Source organism: Falco cherrug, chromosome 2, assembly GCF_023634085.1.
Source record: "Falco cherrug isolate bFalChe1 chromosome 2, bFalChe1.pri, whole genome shotgun sequence".
NCBI classification, from domain to species: Eukaryota; Metazoa; Chordata; class Aves; order Falconiformes; family Falconidae; genus Falco; species Falco cherrug.
The window spans coordinates 74,607,556-74,625,321 of NC_073698.1; the positions used below are offsets into that span (position 1 = coordinate 74,607,556).

A 17,766-nucleotide genomic window follows, 5' to 3' on the forward strand; every position below is an offset into this window, starting at 1 on the left:
CTTGAGGAGGGAGCAGGCAGAATTATACCCTTGGTGATGTCATTTTCATTACTCAAAACTCAAGATTTTTTCAGACTTAATGTCTCTATATATACCCAGCCTGGTTAACGCAAATGCACCGATTTTAATTTCAGATTTATACAAAAAGTCACTGTTTGGCAGTTGGATAATATGTGAACACTGCCACACATTGTCCTCTTTTGCAAGCAAAGGCAAATATACTATTTTATCCTGCTGAGGGGACACACAGAAAAGGATGCTGCTTTCTGAATAGCGTGATTCCAGAGATACAATTCAAGCAAATAAAAAAAATATTTAAAAAAAAATAATCCATGTTCTGTCTGTAGGACCAGCTAAAAGGGCATCTGGAGAGGCAAACATGATGTAGATATACATACGACCAGTAGTTGTCAAGGTAACTACAGGATTATGATACCAGACTAAAAAATCTTTTCATATATCTTCTAAGATAGTGGTCTTCAGCCAGCCATTTGAGAGCATCTTAACTGGAGGAAGAGCCTGACTAAGATTCTCAGGAGAACTGCTCACTACATCAACATTGTAAGACACACACTGGTTCTACACAAAGTAAGCACATTTTTTACACTTTTCTCTATTATCTGTGGCCTATGGTTTCAAAGCTTAAGGTTTTCATCACACTGGAGATGTGCTTTGCCTTCTGCTTTCAGAAACAAAGTCTTGAAGGAAAACCCGTTTGAAGATTTTACTTAGCCTGGACCAAACAATTAATTTTGCATCATCTCAAAGCGAAAAAAAACAACACACAGATTGATGGAAAGTAGGCTCAGACTCACATGGAAGAAAAGTTTTCCTTCGGACATTTCCATTTTGTGGCAGTTTTTAAACAAAATTTTGTTTTAAGCAAAATCTTTGCAAAATTCTCTTTAAAAAAAGAAATTCCTTTATAGCATGTACTTGAAAATCAACACAAAGCACTGATAAGCAGCAGCTTATTAATTCAAGAAGATTTAAAGGTCTAGAATCTAAAAGAAAGATTGCCTTTGTTAGTACAGTAGTCTGGGACATAAGAAACCCAGAACACATTGGGATGAAAAGCTTTTGATCTGGATTGACCTGAACACAAACTACCACATTTCAAGTTAATCCGTTCTACAGGCAGCAGCAGCGGTCCCTGCTTCATTCTGCAGATAAGAGTGCAAAAATGTTTCTCTTTCACCAATAAACACTCCCACCAAAACAGACACTTCTTTAGGAAAGATTCTTGCCTTCATGAAAAATTGTTCCAATTAGGGCCATGGGATTTTTGCATGGACTGACTTCCACTTGTACAATATAAGCTAGGAGAAAGCCTGCAAAATAGTAGTTTGGAAAATGAACTTTCCACAAACCCCCAGTTCAGAAGGCCCCAACTGCCACAGCAAAGTTTTGAACAGGAGAAATTGCTTTTTTTCCATGTATTATTTTTTCCTTTCCTCCCCTCCAAGACATACATCTCTTTTTTTCCTCACGGTATGCCATCAAATTCCTAAAGAGAAAGAAGTGCAGACACTGTACCATTTAAATGAGGTCCATCTTCCAGAAAGTTTAGTAGCTGTAAATTATTCAAAAAAGCACAAATGTGTAAGCATAAGTGAGACCGGAGTAGAATGAAACACAGAACAGCAGATCTTGCCCATAGCCATGGAGATCTCTCTCCCACCACAGGCCCATATATTTTCCGTGCTTGGGAAGCAAAACACTGGCAAGAATTATTTTTCAACTAGGTCAAGCTAAACGTTGGAAAGATGATTTGATTTATTTTGTCTCCTCAAGTCACACCTGTTGTGAAGAACTACTCCTTTCAAGCAACCTGAAGTCAACAGTTATCTTGGTAAGAGAAGACAGTGGTAGACATGTTAAGACTAAAAAAGGACTAAAACACAGCTGACCGTTACCTTGGGGAAATTAATCAGGTGCTGGTAACAGTTCACATCATCTTGTCCAGAAACACCGCCACAATTTAAGAGGAAAAATGCAAATCCAGACATGATTATTAGACATCTAATGATTCTCATGTTAGCTGTTTACCAGTCTCCTTAGGGGTGTTTGTTTTTCTTCTTACAAGCAAGATCTTCTAGCACCAAGTACCAGAAAAGACTATAAAAAATGCTGGCATTACGCATTTCCTGTAAGCCTTTACACAGGCAGAGAAGGGTTTCAAAGTGCACGTGACCATGCTAATTTCCACTCAGATTGTGAAAAACGTGACAGTGATGTCAAGAGTCATGTCATCTTGAACACATTTTATTTGAAACTTAGATTTTAAAATTTAGGTCTCAAAATAAAATATATTAGTATACACCTTGCATAGAAAAAAATAACAAGAAGGGCAAGCTGCTCCAGAGTCATGGGCAATATTTCCTGGCCTTCTCACACAGATTATTGCTCTCAGCATCAGTGTTCCTACACTCCTTCCCTCTTTTTCCACAGAATGGGGGTTTTTACCTGCACAGATGGGTTTCTCAAATACCCATTTCCTAAGACTGCATTATGGTCAAATTACTGTTGCTCTTACCTCTGTCTGTGTCCAAGAGACTTATTATGGGCACTGTATGAACACTGATAAAATTCCTTGAAGATCCTACAGTCCAGAAATCTGCATATTTACAGTATTTGTATTCAGGGCTGGAGAAATGAAGCAGATAGGATTTTGTGTGGTTTTCACTGCTAAAATTTCAAAGACTCGCAGTTACATGGTGGTTGAGGCTGGAAGGCAGGTCTGCAGATTGTCCAGTCCCAGTCCCTGCTCAGGCAGGAACCTGGAGCCAGCTGCCCAGGACTGTGTCCAGATGGATTTTGAGCCTCTCCCAGGATGGAGACTCTACAAGCTCTCTGGCCAGCCTGTGCCAATATCCAATAGCCTTTACGCTAAAAAAAGTTTTCCTATTTTGAAATGGGATTCCTTGCATTTCAGTTTGTGCCCACTGCCTCTGCTCTGTCACTGGGCACCACTGCAAACGGCCTGGCTCACAACTCATTTCAGAACTGGGACATCTGTTCAGAGCTTTGATTCTTTGCCACTGAAAAATGTCCCTTGAAACACAAGGCAAGCACGGACACACTAGTGTTGGCCCTTCAGAGGTGCAGAGGCTTCACTCTGGCTGTGCTGTCTCTGGAGCCTCGCTGTATTGCTGCAAGGATGGAGCTGATGAGGGAAGACCAAGCACTGCCTGCATGCTCAGGTAGACCACAGCCTGTCCTTTCACGTCAGCTCACCCCTGGAAGGTTACGTCCACAGACTGTAAGTGCTTCAAATATAGGCTCTGCTTTTCCCGTGTTTACTTCAGGCCGCAAGTTCTCCATGCTCCTAGCAGCTGGATCCCTAGCATAGAAGGCTTGTGTTGCCATCTCCACAAAACATATTCTACTTCTTACAAGGAAATTAACTTATAAAGCCCTACATGTAACCCACAGAAGCTAGGACTATATAAAGTAGATCTTGGAAGACAGATATGAAAGCATTTTAGAGAGAAAACAAATTGCCTTTTTCTTAGCTTTATCTTTCAGTAAGGCAATTTTCTTGAGAACAAACAATGTCTAGAAAATAGCTCATACAACCTGCCTGCAACTATTGCTCAGGCTGGACAAAATAATGGCATACTATGGGAGGTGTCAAACCAGAAGCACCTTTATCGGGCCACTGCTTGACATCATGGCTCTACAGGTACATAAAAGGATCAAAATCCTGGAAAAGGGTGAAATGGGAGCTTTTTCAGGCCTTGCAGAGGCTATTTCATTTTGAAATTCCCTTTCTCCACATTGCCTTCAGTAGGGCAGCACTATCAGCGAAATCCTATCCTCGGAGCTCTGGTCCCACTAGTCTCACAAAGTTTTGGTGATTTACCGTCAGAAAATCGTTTCAAGACATCTGAAAGGACTTTGCTGTTCTGCCTACAGCTACACCTGTGCACTTCTTTGTCTCTAAGTTTCAATTAGAAATAATTTGAATATGAGAAAATCATGTTTCCTAGTGGAAGAGCCTGTTAATGAAATACGTTTCACATTTCCAATGGAAATGGGAATTTAGGAAACAGGCAGAGCTTGTGCCTGCATTATGAATACATTTTATATTTGAAAGACTTTATCTCCATCTCCTATCCAGATCTGCAGCTCTTCTTTAGTTCTGTGAACCACATTCATATTGTTCTTAATGTCTGAATTGCCACCCTGTTAACATGACAGCTCAATTTCTAAGGTGTCTTCAGAAACACAAAAAATAGGGGAAACTATTGTTTTCACTGTCTGCAAGCACTGAAGGAAAAATCTCGTAACATGTTACACTGAAAGTCAAAAGTTCAACACAAAAAAAACCACAAGCAAGCAGGATTTATGAATTTAACCATGTTTTTGTATGAAAGTATTATGTAAAACAACAGAAAAGCAGGACAACTGACTTGCAAACTTTTCCCCTGAATTATTGAGAGGGCTCTGGAGATAGCTTACTGTGGAATAAAATCTTCCCTACTTAATATGGAGCAAAAAGTCACCAACTTTACTGGGTAAGGGACGGAAGTGCTATGAGTGCAGAGAAACTGTATTAGCCCCTGCATGACTTTCTTAGACTCTAGAAAGGGGTCTTCCATCCCTTAAGCACCTGGAGGATCCAGTCCTTACAGACTTAGGTGAGGTTTAACATATCCAGCACTTTTCAAGGTTCAAATGTTTTCATATGGCTGGAATATACTTGATATAACCGTAGATGAGGCTACAGAAAGAAAAGGAAGTTAATGTTTAGGCAAGGTTCTTATACCCATCATCAAATGACAATGCAGAAGAGCTCCACAGTTCCACACAGGGCCCTACATAGATCGAGACTTCTTTACCCCTCGCTCATATCACCACCCTATCTTCATAGGCCTGGCGCTCAGTTGTACAACTGTAACTGAGGGCAGTCCTTGGCCTGCCAAAGCTAAATACTGGAGGTAATGCACCAGCATAAAAAAAAGAAACCATGCAGATGGAAATGGCACTGTTATTGCTAGGAAACTTTTTAAACCAATCCTACAGATCTTCCAGCATTGGCAGTAGTAGAGAAAGGATATGCCAATGGCAGGATGTGGTAGAAGGGACAAAGTAGCCCCATTAGGTCTTGCCAGAAGCTCAGGATGTTATGCTTTTACACCTCAAAACTACACCATACAAAGCAATTCTGACACAAGCAAGCATAAAGTCACACATGCATAAAGTGCACTTATAGAAATACATTTCGACCACAAATATTTTCTACTATTTTTGACCACTTGGATGATCACTTCCATACAGCCATCTTTGACATACCATGTCAAGGAAAAGTCCTGGGTGACACTTTTGCACATTTTGTCAAGGCATCAGTCTTTGCTGAACTGCCTTATGCAACTCTGGCCCACGTGCTGCGAATAACACAACTGACTCTGGGGCATAAACCAATCTAAAAGTTTGCGAATTTGGGAACTCTCAGCAGCTGACTTCTTCTAGCCTGCAGGGAAAGCCAAAACCAAACAGAGCAGAAAAACATGGACCGTCTTGTTAAAATTGGTGCCTGACATACAGCAAGCATCAGCAGGGGAACCACCCATGAGTTATTCTACAGTTATGCTTGGTGCCTCTCAGCTAGATTACCCCTTCTTCTTTTGGGTTAACTCTTCGATCTCTAATAATAAGGAAAATATCCTTGCTCAGTAGCAGGTTGTACTGTAAAAGGCAGCAAGAGACCTTGTCATCTCCTTATTCCTTGGCTGAGCCATATGTAGCACAAACGTCCCAAGAGAAAGCTCTGGGGAAAAGCCAGGCTTGTTGAATGCATGCGAATTGCAGTGTTTTTAAGGCAATATCATTCCTCCTACTGCTTGGCCCACAGTCTTGATGTGGGTCAGACTGTAAATGACAAATTTGGTTACCACCGTGCTAACCTCTGCATTCCTCTGACTCTGAGGGAGAAAGTCTCTTCTTCCTTTCTCACCTGGCTTCAAATGGAAGTCTCATGAATGCTGCGGATTTAGTGTGTAGTTTTATAATTGTGGTTTTATTTGAATTGCCACAAAAATGTTGGGTGTGATTAAACACAGGCTTCTCCTTTTGAAGGGGTCTGTGCTTAATATGACTTTTACACCCTGTTTTCTCACTGACTTTGAATTTTTTTCTCCTTTGAGTCTAGTTGCAACTCCAGCTCCTACACTGTAATTGTGAGAGCCTTTCCTGGATACTGTGCTAAGTGATATTTATGCATAAACTTTTGCTAATTGCTGATTCCATTGGCATTCATGAACGTATGCTGGAATGAATGAAGCTTTCATTCATGTTTATATATTAGTTTCCAACATTTGTATGTTTGTAATCACCAGGCTAAAACCAGCTCTCATTTGCAAAGATGTAAACTGAGGGTAACTTAATCAGGAGATATACTCTGTTATGTACATGGAAAGATTTTTTCTAGTATCTTTGAGAGTTGATTTTATCACAGAAACTTCCCAAATCTATAATTCGATATAGTTTGTAGACTGGTAACTATGATTATGGCTACATTAACAAGCGGTTTGAATCAGTCTAAGTTAATCTCTAGGGGGACCTGACATAGGGACAGGTCACGGGGACTCCTCGTTCAGATAAGCTGCAGGTTTGCTCCTGTGCACTAACAGTCTGTTACTGCTGCAGCTCACCTCCCAGCCTAGTGCTGTCCAAATTGCATCCAGGTCAGGACGTGCGGTGCCCTTCCCGATGCAAACCCGTGCTCAGCAAGCGGGCAACAGCTGAGCATTGCCTGGAAAGCGTTCTCCTCATCTAACCAACAAACACACTGACACAGACACACCCTACGCGTAAATTAGAGACTTACACAATTAGAATATCTCTGTGGCAATCCCTCGCCATCTACAATTTTCCCAGCCATATAATTGCTACTATTAACAGCACAAGTTCCCAATTGAACAAATGGAAGCAAGATAAATGCCCACATCATTCTGGCTTCTCCCAGCTTTATGATTCAGAGCGTAGCAATCTGTTGCCCTTGGTCTTTTGGAAATAGTGACTATGTGATAATTTTAATGACAATGCAGCACTTCTTCTGGTCTGTTCTGGATATCTGAGGGCTTTGATTGCTTTATCATGGAGGAGGTTCTGATGGTCAAGCGAATTGTGTCTATCATGCCCCAAGGACCTGTACCTTATTCTCTTTCACTCAGCTGCCCACGTCCTTCCTCACTTTTTAATTTAGCAATAGGTAACTCAGCACAGAGACCCAAAACTGAGGACACCTAAACAGTCTGGAACCAGCATGGAGAGGAACCAAGGACCGTGGGAGAGGATGGGTGGTAGGAAGAGGTGATGTGATACATTGCTCAGATTATCTGTGTCCTTTAGCATTGCTGCCTTGTAGAGGAATGGCTGCAACTGCTTTCCTCTCCAATACTCTGCCATCTTTTGGCACTGGCTTTCATTTGAATGCCTCCAGCATGGGAAACCAGGCTTCCTGCCTCCCTTATTCAGAAATTTTGTCAGTCCTTTCTTCATGTCTTGCCATGCTGCTGCAATAAAGCATCAACTGTGTGCACAACCTTTTTATTATTATCCTTTATCTTCCTCTGAAACTGCTAACATGTTATAGCTCATCAGCTGTTTCACAGGAATCGCTTTTGTACATGCTCTGACTCTCACTTGTCCCTGAAGTAAGAGTAGATTATGTCAAGTAAAACTACCTACCTTTAGATGGCAGACAGAGCCCCAGACAGACAGTGGGACAAAACAAAGAAGGATGATACTGCCTTAAAAACACTAATCACATGCATTCAACGAGCCTGGCCTTTCCCAGAGCTGTCTCTGGGGATGTTTGTGCTATGTATGGCTCAGCCAGGCAACACGGAGAGGACAAGGTCCCTTGCTCCCTTTTGCTGTCTAACCTACTAACAAGCAAGGAGATTTCCTTTTTATTAGAGATCTGAGATCTGAATAGCAAACTGATGGCACCCACTCATATATATTGCCCATAGTAAAAGAAGGATAACTATATTGTCCCAATCCTTGATCACGCTGTGCCCAGCAACATCGTTGTGAGTAGTTCTTCCACAAGAGTCCCTTATTCCACATAGGAACAGTTTCTGCAGGCAGTTTTTTCATATGGGCCATGAAAAATGCTCAGAAATAGGGGGGGGAGGGGGGCAGGAGGGTCAACATTACTGATAATATTTTTATGTAGTGACTAAACAGATACTGAACTGCAGCTTTTGAAAAGGTGATACATTTGCACAGCCTAGTCTTGGTCACAGTATCTACACACACATCCCATTACAAAGGACAGTGCAAATTCGTTGATAAGCAGTAACACAGGACTGCTGTTCAGACTCCCACAAGCCCTTTGTACAGGTTAATGCACTTGCAAACAAATATCCCTCAGCCAGTGAGAAATTCTGTAAAGGCAGTACTTTTCCAGTTTGTTTTTAGGTCAGCCCTGCCAGGACCTGAGATTACTAAAGCTTCCGTCATTATAATTACAATGAGGAACAGCTTCAGTCAACTTTAGATACACTTTCAGCTTCCTCAAACTGCCAGTTGTATCCTGACAAAGTTTATAACTGAAGGTTACAGCTTACTTCAAGCAGAAAAATCAAGAAAGACTGGGGTGCTAGAAAAGCTTGTGATCACACAGACATGAGAAAATAAGAAAGACACTGGTTTATTCAGCTTCACCAAGGTCACATGATGTAAACAATTCCAAATAGTTTTGGTCTCTGTACAGAAACTTCTAGCAAAATATTTAAACGATGTAATAATTACCTTTTTCCTTTCATGATCCTTCTCACTATGCCTTAATTTATGATGCTTTTAACTAGCATACATGTGTCCTGAGGCTATGGGCGCACATTTATTTAAGTCAAAAGATAAATCTTAATGAAAGCGTTTTTTAACACAATAATTAATGCATTTTGATGATCATAACAGTAATTATTAGAGGCACAAAAACAGAATTACATCTCAGAAGAAGCCATGAAGATCCTAAATAGGGTGGAGTAGCAGCACTGCCCTGTTATTGTGCCAAGAAATGATACATCAAAGTGGCAGCAGTGAATCATCATATGCTGCTAGGAACTAGACCCAAGTGAATCCAAAAGATGGAAATATTAGATGCACTAACCTCCATCATAAATTGCAAATTATAATCACACAGCAGATAATGCACAATATCCCTTTTCTCATAGTCATCAACCTATGCTCTCCTTGCCTCCTCTGACATGATCACTCATCAGATTAAAAAACCCCAAACAGCAGAACCACAAAAACATGGGAATTTTGGCTTGATATGAAAAGTCCATCTATTTTTAAGGAAACAGTTTTATTTTGTGAAGGACTATAAGCTCTCGACATGGGTCAAATAACCCAGTTGGGCATCCATGTTCTTTTAGAAACCTTTTACCCCAAAAAGCACCCACTCTTTTATGGGATTATAAACATGATGGGAGGCAAGACCAGCAATGACAAAGAGTACACCCACTCTTACCTGCTATCATGCTCCCCTTAGCAGAAATGACTAGTATTCTGATTTTCTGCCCAGCTATTAAATCATTGTGCCCATACACACACGCAGGCAGACTGTAAGTTGCAGGCAGCCCTTTTGCAATGACACACAGTAAAGAAATCAAACAAAATTTAAAATATCCTACTCATTTTATCCCTGTTGTCAGTTTTACTTTAAGAAGTAGTTTTCCCAAACTAAAAAAAAAAAAAAAAAAGTTTAACAATGAACAAGGGGACCTCATATAAAAGAAGATGCCAGCAAAAGAGAGGAATAGAGTTACTTAAAGAAAAGGATATAGTATGGTACCTTTTCCAGTCAAAGTTTCTTCTTGTATTTTCCTCACCGCTGCTTGGCCCTCACTCTCACTGTTTCCAGCTGTTACAATACAGAAAATGGAAGATTAGCAATGCAATCAACTTAAGGACAGTGAACATAAGCATGTCACCATGAAGTGTTAGCCACAGTATAAAACCAGTATGAAGTTTTAGTGAAAAGGCACGATTTGTGACCATCAGACAGCAGAGGTTTTCGAAGAGGGCTGTACAAACGCACTGCTGTTCACACAAGTTCTGCAGGTTTGTCTCACTTATTCACACAAGATAGGACCACCTGCTGGCTGGCCCAGCAGAATTGAGACAGGAATCTGTGAGCCAAGTGAACCGTTATCACATCCAGATTCTACAAAAGCTTCACTATAGGTTAGAGCAGACCTCCCCTCACTCTTTTTCTGAAATGAAGACTTTTACAGCTGGAGGAAAGGCCTCACTACCCTGGCTCAAATGCTCAGGAAAGGTTTTACTAGCACTAGCATAAAATATGAGTAAGCATCAAATAAATGCCTTTTGTTCCATACAGCTTAGGTGCACAGTTAATAGTTGTCTGACTTATGTTTGGCAATTTTTTTTATAACTGCAAAAAACACAAGCAATTTTTTTATAAGGAAAAAATACAAGCAGAAACAAAATATTCTGCTTGGTAGTACAAGTTACATTTTAAAAATTAAGCTTAACATTCCATTTATCCATCCACAAATGCTTCCCATATCATGACACATCAAAATACCTATTGTTTATTATCTAAGTTGGATACAAATACTGATATCTCTTATGAACTTCATGAAGTTGCTGCCTTCTTTTCTGGATGATATAAACCTCTGCCTTGGTTTCTACACAGGCTTTATCTTGTGCCACTCTACAAGTGTCCCATCCTTTCATTCACTTGTGCAGCAGAAATTTCAGGCTCTCCACTTTTTTTTCTCACTTGTTTTTAGTAACAGTGAATCATCTCTGTCAAAGACAAGGAAAGAATCACAGCGTCACAGAATAAGTTGGAGATGGAAAGGACCTCAGGAGGTCATCTGGTTCAACCTCCTGCTCACGTTAGCTGGTACATGCTCGTATTTACCTTAAGATGTTAGAACATGCTTTATAGTGCCATTAAACTGGACTCATTTGATCTCACAGAGAATATGTGCAAAGAGTGGGAGTAAGCTCTTTGAGACAGATCATGTGTCATTCATCGGTTGCACTAGCTGAAGGCTCACAGCACCGAGTGGAGATTTTTGGTACAACCTGACCACTTTGTGGAGGTAGGCTAATGCATTCTGTTGAGGATGGAGTTTTTGCTGTGCTTCTGCAGTAAAAAATGACTTGCAACTCATCTTTGTTTTCATAATATGCAAGAAGAGTCAATATTTACATAAATACAGCCAAAATAAAGACATTTAGATACTGCAGAGAAAATAATTCTCACATAAAACCTAGAGTTATACCGGTCTTGTACTGTTCTGTATAAATTCCATTAACTATGGAATTACATTGCTTAGACTGACCAAGAAGGGAAAAAAAAAAACCAAACCCAAAGCAGACATTTGCAGTATTTCCTTCTTGCTGTTGTTCTTTTTTTTCCCCTTTAAAACCATCCAGCCTTGCACAGATCAGAAACACCCAGCTTGATGCTAATTTCCAGATATAGATGCAGCATCAACAAACAAACCCTCCAGTGAAACTGATGTTTATGAGGAAATCTGTGTACAAGGGTTATGGGCAAGAGATCAATTCTCCTCATTGTTTCACCTCAAGTGATGTACTTGAGTAAGATTTCAAACTCAGTGTGTTATTATATAGAGTTAGGCTAGAAACAAAAATACTTTGGTGCCAATTCTGTGCAGGTCTTGTTTGATTCCTCCTTCATTCAGCACTCCTCACGCAGAGAACAGGCTTACTAAAGCCTCCAGTGTCTTGATTTAACTCTCAGTATGTTCACTTAATTTGTCCTTTTAAAAGAGCTTGTGTTCACAACAAATTTTAATTTGCTTTATTTTGCTGTTATATAAATGGTTATTCATTAAAGCTCAGTGCCTTCCAAATGAGCTAATTTTATTCATATTTGCATATTTTTCACTCTAGACCACTGGGAAAAAATAATTATTTTGCTAAACAGTCACTTCAGATGTCTGCTTCCAGCCTGATTCAACAGAGAGTTTGAAAACCAGATTCTGGAGGCTGGAGTATCACAAAACTGGAAAGCTACTACTGTAATAGAGGCTTTTGAAATACTTCTTTCAAAGAAAATCCTGTAAGAAAGAATAAAGACACTGAACAAATTACCAAAATCCTTGCAAAAAGTTCAAAGACACATATATCAGAAAGATACCATAGGCCTGAGAGAGTAATCTGTGCTTCTGAGTTAGCTTAAGGAGAACAGCATCCCCTTGCTGAGGATGGGTGGGAGAGGAAAGGGACATTGCACTGTTGTACTGCTTCTCTTCCACTGCATCCTTCTGGGATCCTCTAAGCAAAGTGAGTGGTAAGCATCAAAAAGAACAGCCTACTCTTACGTGCTACATTAATTATTCAAAATTCAAAAAACACTTGTTAAGTCACCGAGCTAACACAATCAGCTTTAGGCGGGGGAAAAAATCAAAAATAATTTGTAATAACAGTCTTGATGAGGATGGGTGGCTAAGGGGCACAACCTTCAAGTGTACTGGAGTACAGCATTCTAAACTACGGAGGGGGACAGCTGACTACACAAGGGTCAAATTCTGATCACCGGCTGGTTTAGATCCTCAGTAGCATATTTGCAGTGACTCTTTAAAAACCTTTGTGATACACAGGAGAATCCTCTGGCTGGACTTTTTGCCAGTGATTCACCATAATTTTTCGTACATTCAACATGCCAGAATTTATCCATGCCAGAGTTTATCCATTTTAAGCACTATTAGCAGTGTAAGATTTGCCCACTCTGGAGTCAAGTGGTTTGGAGGGAAGGATAAGAAAAGGAAGGCAGACCCTGTTTTTTATGCAGTGAGGGAGTCTGAACAAAAGCTTTGAGAAAAAGGGGATTCAATGTCTTGAGAGCTTAGATCATCAAAGTACCCAAAACTGTAATAATCTTGCTTTTCATGCTAATTTAAAGTGTCTATTGGGAACTCAAAATAGATATAGCTGTCTCAAGAACTGTTTATGCAAGCTGTTCAGTGCCCTATCTGATGTTTTTCTTCTACTTGGCCCCAGCAGAATAGTGAAAAATTCAGATGAGACTGATTGAATAACAATGCTGACTACAATCAATTCTGAAAATAAAACTAATAACATAAAAATAAATTCAAGTCTGAATGGATGCACCTATATAAAATAAGATATCATTTTAATGGCATGAAAAATTATAATTCTTAGTAAAATACTGAAATTTATGTTGGAAAAAAAAAAAGATGGAAAATAGATTTAAATACAACCTTTAGTCAAAAAAATTGATTCTCCTCTTCAACATTCATCTACATAAATGCCACAAGTCAAAGCATGTTGATCTAAAGCTGCCACAGAAGTACATAGAAAAAATCTTATCAGCAGCAATAGGCTTTGGATCTTACCCCAAAGGTCTGGCTCTTTCATCTTAATCACTTAAGCAGATGCTAACTCTGAAAGTTATTTCAGGGATTTCAGTAGGAATATCACAGAGGATTGCTCAGCCTGAATAAGGATGGCAAAACCACAGCCCACAGAAACGCAGCACAGGAACCATTTACACTAAAACTAGTTAAGGGTTCCTGATAGATCTACATGTATTCTTCATACAATATTTTTGATTTCTTTGAATGTGAAACCCTCTCCAAAAGAGTAACTGCTACTCACACTCATAATTTATGTACAAAATTGATCTCAATAAAAAAGCAAGATCTGTTCCAATGGGTGTTTTGCAAATACAGGAATCCACAATCTTGATATTTCAAGGGAACATACTGTGGGGCATTATAAAGAATTTTAAAATAGTCTATAAACAACTATAAACAAGCCTGTAAAGCTTAAGGTTGCCTGGAGAGAATAAACCCACAAAAACCAAAAAGCCCTTGCTTACCAAAGTTAGCAGGGGCAGAATTTCCTGACTTTCAGCAAGACAACACAAAACTGAAACACAAATAAAAACTTTTTGAGATGAACACGAAGAAGATGCAAACCACACAGGATGTGGTTGGTGGTCCAGAGGAAGACCCAACTCCTCCAGCCTGAAGCCCAGGAGCCACCCTGTGCACCAAGATACCCCTCAGCCTGAGATAAACCCCAGGAGCGGAGGCAGGGTGAGCTGCCCACTGCCAGCTCATCCCCTCCCCACACACACCCCAGCTGCTGCAAGCATGACCCCCTCGCCACCAGTGCCTGGGGAACCTGTCTGCCCGAGACAAACACTCCTCCCTTGACTTATTTAGTGATAATGACATATCAGTTAATCCCTAAAACGATGAACAGCTTTCCAGGGTTCACAGGCTGCTCCATGGCCCTCCCAGCTCCCTCCGGATCACTTCAAGTAATCAGAGTTTAGAAGTCATGCCCATAAACTCTAATGCACATGTGCATTTCCAGGAGAACCTTGGTGGTATGGTAATAAATTCTGTATAAATATATACCATCCGATTAAGGAGTTGCAGAGGGTGATGGTTTGGTGTCTTTGTGCAACAGAACATAAGAAAGATTCCAACTGGAAATTTTAATTAAGGTGCCTAATCAAACTAGCATAATCCTCATTGTGACTGAAGTGGAACTGATTTCACTGGAATGTCAGCCTGAAGACAGGGCTTGCAAGGGCACCCAAAGCCTCAAGAGAAAACCAAAGTCTAATCAGCTGGTGTTATAAGGATTATGATTTTGTGAGGGTGGACGGCACTGTACAACAAATAATATATGGCTAGGAGAGAGGAATGAATGCCCCTGAAAAGCTCTGAGGATAAGAAATTTGAACTCAGTACTACAATATGAGTGTTTTTTAAAGGAATCTATAATGTCTTCAATTAAAATAAATAAATAAATAAATGAACAAAATAAATAAAAATCTTGTTTAGGAAAAAGGAATATAGATCTTGGGTCTCACCCATAAAACTTGCAAGTCATGAATTTCTTATTCAGTAAAGCTGGATATAAGGATGTGGCCTGGTGTAAAAAAACTTTGAGAAAGTGATGCAAAGCTCCCTTATGCCTAAAGATACCACACATCTTTTGCCATTCTGTTCATCATACAGCAGTCACAATTAAACACATGCTTTTTTGACATGAAAGGAAAAAATACTGTTGTAAGTGTTCCTTTGAGAAAAGAACCAAAACTGGGTAAGCAGGAAGATGTCGGCTTGCAAAGAGAAAAGACATTACCATTCTTGCCCTAGGTTTCAGCAGCCCACCTTTTCCAACAAGTTAAGAACCAAACCAAAGATACACCTAGACAAGTGCCCTGTTTCCAACACTAACCTGTAGCAGGTGATTAAGGAAAAGGTGTAAGTGACAGCAGTAAGTCTAGGAATGGCATTTTCCAGTACACCCTCGGTGGTGGAAATTTATTAAATAGATTACTGCTTACGAAAAAGCCTTTGTCTTTAACTAGGGATCACTTGACTTGAACAGTGAGTTCAGGGAGCTCAAGGACAACTTCAATGAGCAGGTGGTGTTTGTCTTGAGCCCCCACAGAAAGCAGGATACGAGCAGGAACATCCAGACGATAAATACTGTGTGCAGCTGTGTCATGACAGTAACCCCACCGCGCTCAGGCATCTGGCCAACGTCCCTGGCGTATGTGAACCTTACAGATCATGAGATGGTGCACACCTGCACTTAACCTAAACTTAAAAGTTTGCATACACTAGGTGTGTAAACTATTTTTGTTTTTCACTTAGTATAAAGGCAGGCAAGCTCCAGGGCCGGGCCAGAAGCCTCACCTATGGACGGACGCACCATGCAGGAATTTTCCCCATTACCAAGAGACTACTGGCGCCGACTGCAACGGGGCTTCCCAGCTGAAGTGTGGGCCTGGATGGTGTTAAGGTGGTAAATGGTGATGTATCCTTTTCTTAGTCTCTGTAACACTTTGCAGTAATGATCTGATGCTTCATTCCTGTTGCTTTTTCATCATATAGTGCATAATAACTAGTAGTTTCCTTTTATCATATTGCATGCTATTTTTTTCCTTTATAGTGTAATATAATAAACTGCATTTGTTCTTATATTTGATTTGGAATTCACTTTTGCTCAGTATTCAGCCAGTCAGCAAAACACCCTCCCAGTAGCAAGAAGTTTCAAAGATCTCCTGAATCAAAGCTCACAAGGTCACACGGAGCCTCTCAATGAACCTGTTCTCCACTACTTCATCTAACTGCACTTTCAATTCATTCAAGCACTTGGCCACCAAAGGGTTCTGGGATAACAGGCTCTGTCATTTAATGACACTGAATTACATGAAAAAAGTTGCACTTCAGTGGTTTGTTTGTTTTTTATTTTGACGGATGTTCTCTACTTTGTGTACAATAACACAGGGAATAACCACTTCTCATTCACTTTCTCTATACCATTCATAATCGTACGATATCACACCTGAGTCATCTGTTTGCAAGTGGAAGAACCTTTGTTTATTAGCCCCACCTTGCACAGAGCCATCCGTCCTCCTCACCATCCCTTTCTCGTTTTTTCCAGTCCTACCAGACTCCTTTTGAGTATTCCCAACAGGATGGACCAATGATTTCTACAAAGGAAGAGGGACAATTCCTGTCCTGTTTTCAACTTCTTTTCTGCTAAGTACTAAGATTTTATTTGCCTTTATGAGTGGCATTAATTATCAAAGATGTTGTGCAGGCAGCTTTCAACAGTAAATCACAATTTTTAATTTTTATTATTTTCTTTTTTTTGAGTGGCAGTAGTGAATTTAGATCCTGTTCTTGTGAAATATATAGGTGTGGTTGGTTTTCCTCGTATGCAGTATTTGCACTTACTGATACTATATTTATCCATCCTTTCAAAACTGAAACATTCAACTCTGTGAGATCATTCCCCACTCTTCACAGCAGTTAAGATTTCACAAGGCACCTCTGGAGACCATCCAGTCCCACACCCTGCTACAGCTGGCTGCCCAGGACCATGTCCAGTCAGGTTTTGAGTATCTCCAAGGATGGAGACTCCACAACCTCTCTGGGCAGCCTGTGCCAGTATTTGACCACCCTCAATATAATAAAGTGGTTCCTTACACAAAATGAATTTTCTTGTGTTTTGGTTTGCGCCCATTGCCTCTTGTCCAGTCATGGGCACCACTGAGCCGACCCTGGCTCCATCTTCTTTAATGTCTCCATCGGGTATTTGAACACATGGACAAGGTCCCCCTGAGCCTTCTCCTCTCCAGGCTGAACAGTCCCAGCTCTTTCAGCTTCTCCTTGTGTGTCAGAAGGTCAAATCCCTTAATTACCAAAAGTCGAATTAATTTGACCATCCTAAACATATTTGCAAAAAATGCATCATCTCACTGTTCACCCTTTTTTCTGTATCTATCTTTTATATATGTACTGAACATACACCTATGGGATCAGGGGTCCATTTACTCCGTCCCAAAGCTGACAATTCCTAAATATCGTTTTCTATCTCTTAATCAGTTGCTAATCTACAAGAGAACTTTCTTTTATCTCAAGACAACCTAGCCACTTTAAAATCTTTTGGCATGAACCTTGCCAAAAGCTTTTGAAAATCAAGGCTAAATTAATTCACACAGTTGCTGAATTCTTCAAAGCATTTAATAAATGCTCAATTAACAAATCAAACGTCTAGAAAAACCGCACCGACTCTTCCAAAATTTATCATCACATATTTAGCCCTATTTTTTTTATAATGCCTGACATTTTTTTTCAAAATAAAATTCACACTCACTGGACTATGCACAGCATGCTTTCTAAACCTGCCCAAAACTCCTATTTGTCCACCTTACACTTTTCCTATACTAAGGGGGATTTAAGGTCC

General features: G+C 40.1%; 1 protein-coding gene across 2 annotated transcripts in view; it reads right to left on the reverse strand.

Moving 5' to 3' along the window:
• DHRSX (dehydrogenase/reductase X-linked) overlaps nt 1–17,766 on the reverse strand; it is a 169,549-nt gene that overhangs the window by 106,010 nt on the left and 45,773 nt on the right. For both annotated transcript variants that reach the window (XM_055701347.1, XM_055701346.1), the window contains exon 3: nt 9,812–9,880. In XM_055701347.1, coding sequence (XP_055557322.1) covers nt 9,812–9,880 — 69 coding nt within the window. The remainder of the gene's footprint in view (nt 1–9,811; nt 9,881–17,766) is intronic.